Below are 12,888 nucleotides of genomic sequence, written 5' to 3'. Positions count from 1 at the left end.
TTCCTTCAGCTACCAAAATTATTTTATCAGGGTTTTTTTCCCATGACATATAGGGCTATTTTTTAATATCTTTTTCACTCACTTATTTAAATGTCTTTTTAGTTTTATCGGGGGTAAAAAGCTAAAAAGATTTTTTTTACATTTACAATGATTTTATTTAAAATAGTATATTTACGCTAAAATAAAGCATGGGAACGGGTTCCTCATTTTGTTTCGGACGTTTTGATATATAATACGCATGGTTTTGGATTACAGGGCACATACGGCGACGGTTTTGGTTGGCGTCGGCTTTCAGTTATTTTCTTTCCTATGTATATATTTTTATTTTTTTCTGTAATTTTGTTTTACTATCTATGTCCCCCGTGATGTCATATAAGATGTCTGGGGGACATTCACATTGTCTTTTTTTTTTGTTTATTTGACATTTTTCCACTGTAGCATCCATAGGAGCCTCAGTTACAGGGAAAATATTAGTCACTGGCAGAGCTGATCAGGGTCTGCTCGGGCTCTGCAGCTCTGCTGTGCCAGGGAATCCCGGGGGTCATGTGACCGCCGGCTCGCGTAGTGGAAGAAACACTTCCACTTTTACTTCTTAGTACATAGCGCTCATTAAGCTCTGTGTACTAGGAAAAGGAGAAGGCAGAAGTGGTTAAAATCCATTTCTGCCTCCTCCTCCGGGTTATCAGCTGTGACTAACAGCTGAAAATCTGTCCTGCTTCTGATTGATTGTGGAACAGAGGATTTAATCCTGCACTGTATTTTTTTACTATCGGCTGGGATAAAGGGCTTCTTTACACGGGTGCTGCGACCTTCAGTCAGCGGTGTCATGGCCACAGCGCGGTCAAAAATCACATGAACAAGAGGCAGCCATGACCAAGTCACGGCTGCATCTCCCGTTTATGCCATCAGGCTGAGAGAGAGAAAGAGAGTTTGGCTCTGTTAAACTCTCTTCCCTCCCCCTCTCTGCCCCTTGCTGGCTGTTGGCAATGGGAGGGCGCAGAACAGGGCAGGAACTAGTGTGCTAATCACCCTCCCCTCTCTTTGTCAACCGCTGTCAAGGGGCGGAAAAAGGTAGGGAGTTTAGCAGAGATGCTGCTAAACTCCCTTCTGCCTCCTTTTCCCGGCAGCTCTCAAAGGCCCCCATAGGAGTCTCTGGGACCGGCAGGAGTATTCCGGACAAAAAGATAGGTCTATAACTATCTTTTCTGGCCAGTGTAAAAACATCTGACCGGAATGCACACACCATATCTTTTCCGGCCGACCATTTTTACAAACCCCGAAAATTGGCCATCTGAACTGATGCATTGGATTCCAATGCATCAGATGGTCGCATCTATCGTGCGGGCCTGAAATATGTAAATAAGCCCTAAAGCCCAAAACCAAGCATCGTAAATTTACAGTGCTTGGTCCTTAATGGGTTAATAAGCGAAATGCATTAGTCCTGGCTCAATTTGCACTAAAGAACTGGTGTACTTACCTTTTACCACATTATGTGTTTTAGACACCTGTGCCCTGCTTGACAAAGGGTTACAGTCTACTGGAAGAGTGACATGACTTTACAGGAAGTGGAAGAGGCTTAAGCGTGACAGTGTGTGCTAAAACTGTGCTACAATTTTGGCACAAATCAAGACAGCCAATAGATGGAGTAAATCCAGACAAAGGTGTCTAAAGATACACCAAATTTATTATATAATGCTTCGTTTAAATTCTCTGAATTGACTTCTAATGCCTACATAGAGGCACCTGTAAGCTTTTTGCAGTGTTGGCCACTACAAAAATGCTTCCCCCCTCCCTTTTTTCCCTGCTCCCATAGGAGTCTATAGGACCCGTCAGCGTATATTGGCTAGAAGATAGTTCCAGAACTATCTTTTTGCCCAACGTATATGCGTCACGTGAAAGAACCCATTGAAAACCATTGGCTTCACATACATGCATTTGTATGCAATTTTGTAGCCCGTGTGAATAAGGCCTTAAGGTGCGTTTAGGCGAAACGATTAAAAAAACCGCTCAAACGAATAACTATAATCATTCAGTCTAAGCCTGAGGGTGCGTTCACACGAGCGCATAAACGACGCGTTTGTGCGCCCAATCGTATAAACGTGACCATCTGAGGCGTTGGTTTCCAATGTATTCGTTCGCACGGGCGATTTTACGGCGCGTAAAAACGGCAACCCGAAAAAAAACGGAACATAAGCGACCGAAATACGCACCAACGCATATTCGATGGCCGAAAAGATAGTTTGCAAAGTAGGAACAAACGATAATACGCTTTCTAGCTCTGGTCATGATCGCCGAAAAACGTTCTTTCCAGCGATTAAACGCTGCGCACGTGCGAACGTAAATACGCCTACGCTCGTGTGACCGCGCCCTGAGACTGGATGATGAACTGGAATCGTTCATTTCTCCTTCAGTTTATGCATGACTGAAAATCATCGTTGGCTCGTTCACTTGTCGTTCCGTTTAAACAGCGCTCGTTCAGTGTGTTACGTAGGAAGGTGAAGCACTGAACGAGAAGTCAACGATCCTCAACAATGATCTGTCTGTCTAAACGGGCTGCGCGAACAAGCTGATCATGTCATCAGCAGCTGCTCATGCAAACCAGAATCGTGCAGTTGTCTTTCAGCGTAGAAGGTGTAGAGCCTGAGCCACTTGTGGACCCCTGACTAACCCGAACAGCAACTTACCAACATATGAATAGAAAACGGTGGAACAGTTAGAAGATGACCCCAGGGAAGTCAGATTTTCAGTTCCACCATATATTGTGCACACTGTCCATTCTCTTTGATGGGATCACCCCCTTAGAAGACCACTTTTCAATGCACCTCGGTGTGGTAGTCTCAAAGGGGTGTATGTATATATGTGTGTGTATGTATATATATATATATATATATATATATATATATATATATATATATATATATAGTACGCATGTAACACTGGTTGCTTAGCAACAGGCTGCATGGTAACGGGCACCATGGCTCAGTCTCCGCTGTACAGGGTGATGCCCCTCAGTATAAGGCCGCTCTCACACAAGTGTTTGTACAAACGCAGCGTCTTACAGCATTTTTGGGAGCGCTTGCCTGTGTTTTTACTATATATATATATTATGCAGTAAGGCCGCTCTCACACTCACCACTTTTTACCGCGACTAGTGCGGCATCTCGAGCACCACACTAATCATGGTACAACACTCCTATGTTTTCAATGGGCGCCTTGCAAACCTGCGCTGAAACGCGGCATTTTTAACACCGCAATTTTCAAGTGCTGTCTGTTCTATTTTTGCGCGTTTTCACTTTTTTAACGCACCTCATCACCCATCACAACGATAGGGTGTGTTCAAAAATGTGGTAAAATGCCATGATTTTGAACAGGGTGTTTTGTGAACGTGTATGTGAGAGTGGCCTAACAATGCAGGCTGATGATGCCACCATTTTACCCCCTACCAGTGACATTGTAAACAGCGTGTAAAACACTTAAACGCTATGCACAGTGTTTTACAGTACTTTTAACGCACCCCATTCATTTCAATGGACGATGCAGGGCGTCAGAAACGCACTAAAATGCTGAAAATAGAACATACAGTCGGTTACAAACGCTGCACTAATACGCTCGTCTGACAAGCTCCATTGAAATGAATGGAGGCTTAAAGGAGATGTCTCGAGGAAGCAGTTAATTTTTTTTTTGCCCAGTCCCCCCCATTAAACATACATTACTAAGCCCCCCTGTAAATGACATTTCTAGCTGGTTCGTACTTACCGTTCCAGCAAGTTATAAAAGTTTCCTCAAGATAGCCGCCGGCTCTTTCCCCGTCGCTCGCTGCAGCCCGACGTGCGCGCTCCCGAGACGCCGCCAGCTGTGTCTCCATGGCAACCGGACGCATCGCAGCCGCCGACCAGACGCCCCGCAGCCGCCGACCAGACAGCAGGTAACCGGCGCTAGCCCCCGGCTCCCCAGCGCTAGTTCCCCCGGCGCAGCGACAGCCCCCCCCATCGCAGCGACAGCCCCCCCGGCCTAGCGCTAGCTCCCCCGGCGCAGCGGCAGCCCCCCCGGCCTAGCGACAGCCCCCCCGGCCTAGCGACAGCCCCCCCCATCGCAGCGACAGCCCCCCCGGCCTAGCGCTAGCTCCCCCGGCGCAGCGGCAGCCCCCCCGGCCTAGCGACAGCCCCCCCGGCGCAGCCCGGCGCAGCCCGGCGCAGCGGCAGCCCCCGGCGCAGCCCGGCGCAGCGGCAGCCCCCCCCCGACCCATCACTTACCTGGGAGGCTTCTCGGGGCTGCTGGGCTGGGCTGGTCTTCTCCGCTGGGCAGCTCCAGTTTCTGCACCTTCCTCTAACAGAGGATGGTGCAGAATGGCCGCTTCAGCGCGCTCCCGAGCAGTGACAGCTCGTCTGCGCATGCGTAGAAGAGCTGTAGCGGGGAGCACACTGAAGCGGCTCGTGCTGAATGGAGAAGACCGGACTGCGCAAGCGCGTCTAAAAAAGCAAGCTGCCAGCGAATTTAGACGGAACCATGGAGACGAGGACGCCAGCAACGGAGCAGGTAAGTGAATAACTTCTGTATGGCTCATAATTAATGCACAATGTACATTACAAAGTGCATTAATATGGCCATACGGAAGTGTATAACCCCACTTGGTTTCGCGAGACCACCCCTTTAATGCATTTTTATCAGGCGTTGAAAACGCCCACTAAACACTGTTAAACACCCGTGTGAGAGAGGCCAACAAAGAAATGATGTTTGCCAATTCACTGTCCTCCCTGAGCAAGATGGCTGCTGGTCCAGAGTTATCTAGTGAGGGTGAAGTGAAGGCCTGCTTTCTGTCTGTGGAGGCTGAGGGATGGCGGTCTCCATGGGGAGAGATAATATAAGATAAGTGACTGATTCTCTGCAGGTAATCACCTCAGGAGACAGAGATGTACGAGGTTACCTCACAACAACCACCGCTTGGTGGAAGACACTCGACAGCGATTTTTTTTTTTGTAACAACTTTATTGCCCTGCCTGAAGAGGTCGTTACTGCAAAGTGTCCCCTCTGAATTTATCAACTAGTGCCCCTATTTTATGTGTATTTACCCCAATGTGAAACAGGAAGAAAGTGGCGTGGGTCCCTTCACAAACACAATGCCTCTGAGCGGCCTTCATCTCATTAGTTTCTATTCACTTTTAGGCCCAATGTCTACGGGCGGATTTGAATTGCGGTAACCGCATGAGCGATCCGTAGTTCAAGCCGTCCATAGCGAAACATGGGCGTCCGCAGCTGAATTAAAGCATGCAGATTTGATTTGCAGATCTTTGGATGCAGATATTAAATCGCAGCATGCTCCATTTCAGGGCGGTTCCCGCATGGACGGCTTCCACTAAAGTCAATGGAAGCCGTTCAATCTCACATGCGATGTCTTTAAGGTCCCATTAAAAACAATGGGTGATGCGTTCCAAGGAACATGAAGAAATAAGACATGCAGTGATGCTCTGAGGTAAAACATCACCCATGTGTATGACTCCATTCTAAAGAATGGAGTTAATATTCGTGTGAGTTTCGTGCTCGTGTGCATGTAGCCTAAGGCCGCTCTCACACGGCGTCGGCAAAACACTGCGATTTTGATTGTGGCGTTTTCGCTGCAATTTTAATTGGCATTTTCAAGCACAGCTTACTATGTTCGACAGCGCTTTTTAACGCACCCCATCATTGTGATGGGTGATGAGGTGCATTAAAAAGCGTGAAAACGCACCAAAATAGAGCAGAAATTGCTTGAAAGTCGCGGCTCTAGAACACGCCGCGTTTGAGCACAGCTCTGCGAGGCCCCCTGTAAAAGTCAATGGGAATGTTGTACCGAGATTACTGTGGTGTTCAAAACGCTGTGGTAATTGTGCTAAAAAACGCACGTGTGGGAGCGGCTTAAGGGCTCCCACACACTTGTGTTTTTTAACTCAGCATTTTTTTCACGCGATTATCAATGGGACCTTCTAATGTTAAAAACGCATCGCACAAAAATTACAAAGCACAAACATGCAATGGGTTGTTAACATTAGAAAGTCCCATTGACATTTGCGTTAAAAAAACGCAAGTGCCAGGGACCCTAAGGCCTCATGTCCACGGGGAAAATCAGATCCGCTGCAGATGCTACATGTAGAATCTGCAGCGGGTCCCTCCTGCCCCGCGGACATGAGCGCCGAAAATAAGAATTTAAAAGCATTTACCTATCCGGCGCGGGCGGAGAAGATCAGCTGTTCCTCACGGCCGGATCTTCATTTTCGGCCGGCGGATGAATTCCTGACGCCGGCGGCACGTCGCCGGCACGTCGCCGACGTGCCGCGCGCATGCGCCGGGCACATCCGCCGAGCCGAAGCAAGGAAGATGCGGCCGTGAGGAACAGCTGACCTTCCCCGCCCGCGCCGGATGGTAAATACTTTAAATTCCTATTTTAGGTCTCCCGCGGATCCGGACGGCTTCCATAGGCTTCAATAGAAGCCCGCGGGAGCCGTCCCCGCGGGAGACCCGCACGAAAATGGAGCATGGTCCGGATTTTTCCATGCTCCATTTTTTTTTAAATCCCTTTTATTGACGATCCGCGGGTATTTATCTACCCGCGGGTGGTCAATGCATCCCTATGGGATGCGGATCCGCATGCGGGAGATCCGCTGCGGATCTTAAATCATATTTTGCCCGTGGACATGAGCCCTAAGGGTGTATCCGGACATAGTACACATACACTGAAAGATCAAAATATTCTACTTCGGATCACAGAAAATCTATAGCGAATCTGTAGCACAATACACGTCTTACGGATTTCACCCCTGCTACATTAAAATGGTGAAATCTGGGGTGAAAACCTGTGATAAATCCACAAAATTGAAAACCCACAGCATGCTTGTGTTTTCAAGTGGAAATGTCGGCGGTATATGCACGGCGTTATACGAAGATTTACTCACTTGCCATCTATTGTAATTCGCTGCATATTTTATTTGTGTAAATACATTTTACACGTAAACTTCACGGCGAATCTACTACACGTGAATTCACGCCAAGGAGGTTGTCTGCATTCCATACGTATATGCCCCATATACGGTATATATGTATGCAATATACAAAGAGTCTCTTGCTTGGGCTTCCCTTCTATTTTATTGGTACCATTTAATGTTTCATTTCTTTTCCAGCATCATTGCAGAATTCCCCAGTGATATCAGCCGAGGGGCTTCACAGCGGTGGAACGTACCCATACCCAACTACTCGACAGGCATCCGCAAGAAAATTCACACTGCTAACTGCGTTTTTCGATGCAGCAGGATGCTGCTATTGTCAATTCCGCATATTAATAGTGCAGATTGTGGGGCTGAATATTCCGCAGAACGGCATATTCCACAATACTGTTTCTTATAAGCAAGATAGTACTCCCATTGGGTGGAATTGCAGCTGCCAGACGCTATCTGTTACATGGCAACGCACCCTTAGGGCTTATTCCAACGTGTGTATATCGGGCGGGTGTGCACGCCCGGACAATATACACTGTCCCTGAGGGGAGGAGGCTGGTCGGGCCAGGAGCAGTGCACTGAGCTCCCACCCCCTCTCTGCCCCTCGCCACTGTTTGCAATGGGTGGGGCATAGCTAAGTTCCCTTAGGGTATGACCCAACATAGAGGCGGTATTAGTGTGTCTTGACCCCACCAGAAGCTAGGGGTTTGACAGGAGGAATGCCCCTCTCACACCACTAGCTATCAATTGGGTCCATTTCCAAAGGTCCTGGAAGCTGGACGTCAAGCTACAATAATACACATACAGGGTGCCGGAGTACCCAATACTGTTGTCCCCCATGCCGCAGGTGTCAGTGATGTGCAGGGCCCATCGTTGCTCAGCAGTGCTGACAGGTTGACACCTCCGGTTGTATCTGTTGCCATCTCCCACACAGTGTAAGCAGGAGCATGGACTATGGCTGCGCAGACAGGTTGCGAGCGGCGGAAGAAGCTGTCACACGGAGAACACCGGCTGCGTCCTTCCACACTGCTAACCGGCGGGTGTATCTCCTGCTTTGTCCTACAGTGCTTAACTCGGCGCACGGAGTATAGCAACGCTGACAGGTGGCGATCGGTGGCTGTCAGTGCTACCTTGGTTCAGGTGGCCTAACGCCCAAAGATGCGCTGCTACAAGGAGCAGAGCTGGCGCAGTACAGCCACTGGGAAAAAGCACGCTCCAACAGGTAGGCTGCCTGTCCATGGGCGGGTTTGAATTGCGTTAACCTGCGGCGATAATCCGGCCACAAGGAACGCAGTAAAAGCTCTCCATAGCAACGCATAGCATTGCAGTTCTCCGCTGACAGCGGAGATCCATCTGCCGGTTCCTGCTCCCGGGCGGCGGTATCCCGTGGTGGATTTCCCACAGTGCGATAACGCAACATCCGTGGTCAGGCAGCCGTAGGTTGGAAGAGTTAATGGGAGCCGCCACTTGTTCAGCATACTTGCCTAGCAGCAGGGATGTTGAGCAGCTACGGAAAAGCACAGGGAAACCAATGCCACCATCCGCAACAAGGCCTGAGAGCCTTGTCTACGGACGCCAGCAGCGATGATGATCAATAATGCCCTGCAGCCAGCACAGTCTGACGGCAGCATAGATCAGGTCATATTAGCCCCTGGAGCCGGGACGGCAGCCAGCACATTACAATTCTAGTGGGCTACCAGGACCTGCAGGGGAGAGTTGTATGCAGCCAATCAGGTACAGGAGCGTCACCCCTCGGTCACTCTTGTCTCCACCAGGACTTCCTGGTGGCATCAAGATACACTAATACCCATAGAGGCTGCCACCCAGCTGGGTCGCAGCAGGGATGCAACCAAGAACCCTGCCGGGGATGCAAGTCTATGTGACTAGCTGTAGGTTGTTAAAGGCAGCACGATTTGCCTAAAACCACGCCGCTATTAACAGTGAACAACTAAGGAAAACATAAAAACATTTTCCATGCAAATACCATTGATAACCAATCCTCAGGATAGGTTATCAATAGTCGATCGTTTCGGGGCCAGCAACCAGGACCCTGGCTGATCAGCTGTTTGAGCACCCGCTGTCAGCACTACAATACAAAAGTTATGAAGTGGAAGCTCCTGTACGGCGTCCAGGGCTCATAATTGTAGGCACAAGTCTCATTAAAATCAATGACAGCTGGCCAGTGGTGTTTTAACGTGCGCCCACCAGCGCTATAAAAACATGTGAATGGGCACACAAAGCTTACGTTTGTGTGCTCGTTCAGACGGCCCAAGCCCAGCACATATATGCCACGCCCACAATGCTTTTGGGTGTGGGGAGACAATTAAAGGGGTTGTCCCGCGAAAGCAAGTGGGTCTATACACTTCTGTATGGCCATATTAATGCACTTTGTAATGTACATTGTGCATTAATTATGAGCCATACAGAAGTTATAAGAAGTTATTCACTTACCTGTTCCGTTGCTGGCGTCCTCGTCTCCATGGTGCCGTCTAATTTTCAGCGTCTAATCTCCAGATTAGACGCGCTTGCGCAGTCCGGTCTTCTTCTTTTCTCAATGGGGCCGCTCGTGCCGGAGAGCGACTCCGTGTAGCTCCGCCCCGTCACGTGCCGATTCTAGCCAATCAGGAGGCTGGAATCGGCAATGGACCGCACAGAAGCCCTGCGGTCCACCGAGGGAGAAGATCCCGGCGGCCATCTTCAGCAGGTAAGTAAGAAGTCACCGGAGCACGGGGATTCAGGTAAGCACTATCCTGTTTTTTGTGTAAACCCCTGCATCAGGTTTGTCTCGCGCCGAACGGGGGGGCTGTTGAAAAAAAAAAAAACCCGTTTCGGCGCGGGACAACCCCTTTAAGCTCTGGTAAACTGTTCTCCCCCTTCCCTCACCCTCACCCTCTCTGCAAGGGGTGGAGGCAGGATGAGGCGGGAGCTAGTGTGCTAAGCTCCCGCCCCCTCTCCACCCCCTCCCATTGCAAACAGCCGGCAAGGGGCGTAGAGGAGGAGGGAAAGGGGTGGGAATTTAGCAGTCATGCTGCTAAACTCCCACCTCCCTTCTCCGGCAGCTGTTATAGGCTCCCAAAGGCGTCTATGCAGCTGCCGCCAGTGTAAAAGCGCCTGGCCAAAATGCATTATCTTGGCCGGCCATGCGCTTTTACGCCATTGAAATATGCCCATGTGAACTGATGCATTGTAAACCAATGCATCAGAGGGGCAGCGTACATCGGCCAGGCGTGAAAAACCTGGCCGATATACACCCATGTGAATCCAGCCTAATGTAAAGTACAATGTGTCATGAAAAAACACTTAGAATCACATGCATAAGTAAATGTATTCCAAAGTTATTACCACTAAACGTGACACATGTCAAATTTAAAAGATGGGGCCTTGTCAGAAAGGCCAAAACTGACTGTAGGGGGAAGGGCTTAAAGAACATGGACAACCTCTTTAACATTCAGCACAGTACTCTACAATCATACTCTGAAAAAAAATGACATAACACTGCTGTTGTATTTCTCCATGTAATGAAACCATTTTATTCTGTCTTTGACATAGAACAAATTATTGCAAGTGCATCAGTTTTTTTTAAAATGAAAACAAAGCTATAACAAAAATCGCAGCTAAATAATATCATAAACTAATAAAGATCTAATCAGTAAAAACCAGGACCAAAATATTGTCCCATTTCACTAGCAAGTTGTTTAAGCTCTTGGAAATCTGCTTCACTTGGATCACCTGGTTCATCCACATGGTCATCGAAATGGAGATTTTCTTCCTGCAAGTGATCACCCATATCAGCACTGAATAACTGAAAGTTTCTTCTTACATCCCTTTCATTCACTTCAACGTCCTTTGGAAAGTCTACAAAGACTAACTGGTCATCCTGGGAGGGCCATGGCACAAGATCTCCATCATAGTAGGCCAGCTCTTCATCTCTTCGGATCAATGGTTGTAAAAGAGAGTCTTCTCTGTAGTTTGTGAAGTCTATAACATCATCTGGCTTCTCGCACGTTGATATTAAGTTTCTAGAGAAGAATAGAAGAGGAACACTGATAACACATTGTCAGGAAGTGAACCTAAAAATAGCCAACAGCCTGAAAATTCTGATAATTTCACATTTTTGAAAATGGAAGTAATTCTGTTTTATTTTTTAATTTTTGCAAGTTAAACCTCTCTTGCTACACACTTTATTTTTTATAAACTGGTTCTAAACAGCATCCATTTTTCACTCTGGCATCAAGTCATGTGACCTGTAATGACCCCGGTTCTTCAGGCTTCAGCAATGTCTTGTATGTATACAAGTCACAAGGGCTAGGAACTGATAGTTCCAGTACAGTGTGCAGATTCTCAATCGTGGCATTCCGGTTCGAAATGTGTAGTTGGCAGGAGATTGGCTGAAGTGTTCACATGGGTATACAGCCAGGTCACCGCTGTAGCTATGTAAGGCTGGCGGAGAGGATAGGAGCAGTGGGAAATTTACCATCTGAGTAATGTTTTGTTTTTTTTAACATTCCCTCTTACTGCCAGAATTTTTAAAGATCTTGGACTCTATACAAAAGAATTTGGTACTCTACGCCAGATAAAGAGGACTCCATCGGTTAGGATCATTTTATAAACTGACACATAATTTGACTTAACATGACATGGTGTTCAAAAGTGAACCCAGTGTGCCAACTAAGCCTATGTCAAAAGGACACTGTGGCCCACAGAAAGCAACAGAGATATTACAATAACCACCTGGATACCTTCCAGATGTATACACCAAGTGTAATGTATAAGACATAACACAGCCTAATATGGGTGCAATAAGTATAATGATCTCAAAGTATGAATTGTATCAACATACAAGTGAGGTGTACAGAAAAAAGGACAGCGTCCCCAAACAAAAAAAAAATAAAATACCCAGGAACCTGGTGTGGTGGGGTCGCCCCTGCATATGCGGGGTGCCTCACGACACATGACAGCCTGGAAAGCTTTTGCGTATATTCCTCAGTTGGTAAGGGAGAATCCTGGTCCATTGCAAACATCCACCATGGAAAGCGCCAGTCGCAGCAGTCCAATCCAAAACAGTGGTCCAGGGTAGCAAGTGGGATGAAATGGAAAACAAAAAGGGGCAGACAGCGCTCAAGGACAAGCCTTCATGTAGCAAACCAATCAATACATAGAAAAGAACTTGAAAGTGGGTCACTTACTTTACCAGGGAGGTAAGTAAGCCCAGGAGAACCACTGCCAATACAGTTATCAAACTAGGTGGTCCAGAGTTACAGGAACGCACAATGAGATGGAAGGATTAATTGATTTGGGGCATTTTTTGGATTCAAGCCAATAAAAACAGATTTTTTTAAAATGATAAAACAAAATAAAATGTAATTAAATAAACATAATAATGAAATACACAGTATATAGTAAATATGCATGTACATGTGTATTTGATGTGCATGTCAAATCCCCTTAGCCTATGTTGGTGGGTACATAGTACGCACAAAAATAGGAAATGCGTTTTTTTTCACGGACAAGAAAAAAAATGCAGTTGTAAGTGGCCCAATAGAAATAATGGCTTTTAGTACTGCTTAATACGCGAGCGACATATGCCTGTGTCAGTGAGCCCTAACAGGAGCATCGATGGGAGCCACAGTTACAGGGGAAACCTCCTTGTAAGGTCACATTAGCCTCTAGCAGAGCTCTGCTAAGACCCAGCAACGCTGCCATACTAAGGGTCGCTGGCGGTCACATGATAGATGAGTGCAATAAAGAAAATGGCACTGCTGCTTCTTCTGTTCACTACATAGCACTCACTGACCGCTACGTAGGCTGGAAAAGAGAAGGCAGAAGAGGTTATAAACTGCATTTGTCTTCTCCTCGGCTGTCTGATAGCCAAGCACCTGACCTGCTCTTTCTAGATTGGAGGAGCAGGAGCTTTAAACCCACA

At 47.5% G+C, this 12,888-nt stretch overlaps 2 protein-coding genes across 5 annotated transcripts in view; both read right to left on the bottom strand.

The window, feature by feature from the left end:
- The window catches only part of KASH5 (KASH domain containing 5), a 64,973-nt gene extending 60,564 nt beyond the window's left edge, over nucleotides 1-4,409 (bottom strand). The window contains exon 1 of the mRNA XM_066607808.1: nucleotides 4,254-4,409. The gene's annotated coding sequence lies outside the window, so the exon portion shown is untranslated. The remainder of the gene's footprint in view (nucleotides 1-4,253) is intronic.
- Nucleotides 4,410-10,466: 6,057 nt separating this feature from the next.
- LOC136632724 (dickkopf-related protein 3-like) overlaps nucleotides 10,467-12,888 on the bottom strand; it is a 62,732-nt gene continuing 60,310 nt past the window's right edge. For all 4 annotated transcript variants that reach the window (XM_066607804.1, XM_066607806.1, XM_066607803.1 and 1 more), the window contains one exon: nucleotides 10,467-10,984. In XM_066607804.1, coding sequence (XP_066463901.1) covers nucleotides 10,612-10,984 — 373 coding nt within the window. In that variant the 3' untranslated portion in view covers nucleotides 10,467-10,611. The remainder of the gene's footprint in view (nucleotides 10,985-12,888) is intronic.

The sequence above is a fragment of the Eleutherodactylus coqui genome, chromosome 6, assembly GCF_035609145.1.
Source record: "Eleutherodactylus coqui strain aEleCoq1 chromosome 6, aEleCoq1.hap1, whole genome shotgun sequence".
Classification (NCBI taxonomy): Eukaryota; Metazoa; Chordata; class Amphibia; order Anura; family Eleutherodactylidae; genus Eleutherodactylus; species Eleutherodactylus coqui.
Note: the sequence above shows the minus strand (reverse complement) of the source record. Positions and strands in the feature narration are given on the sequence as shown.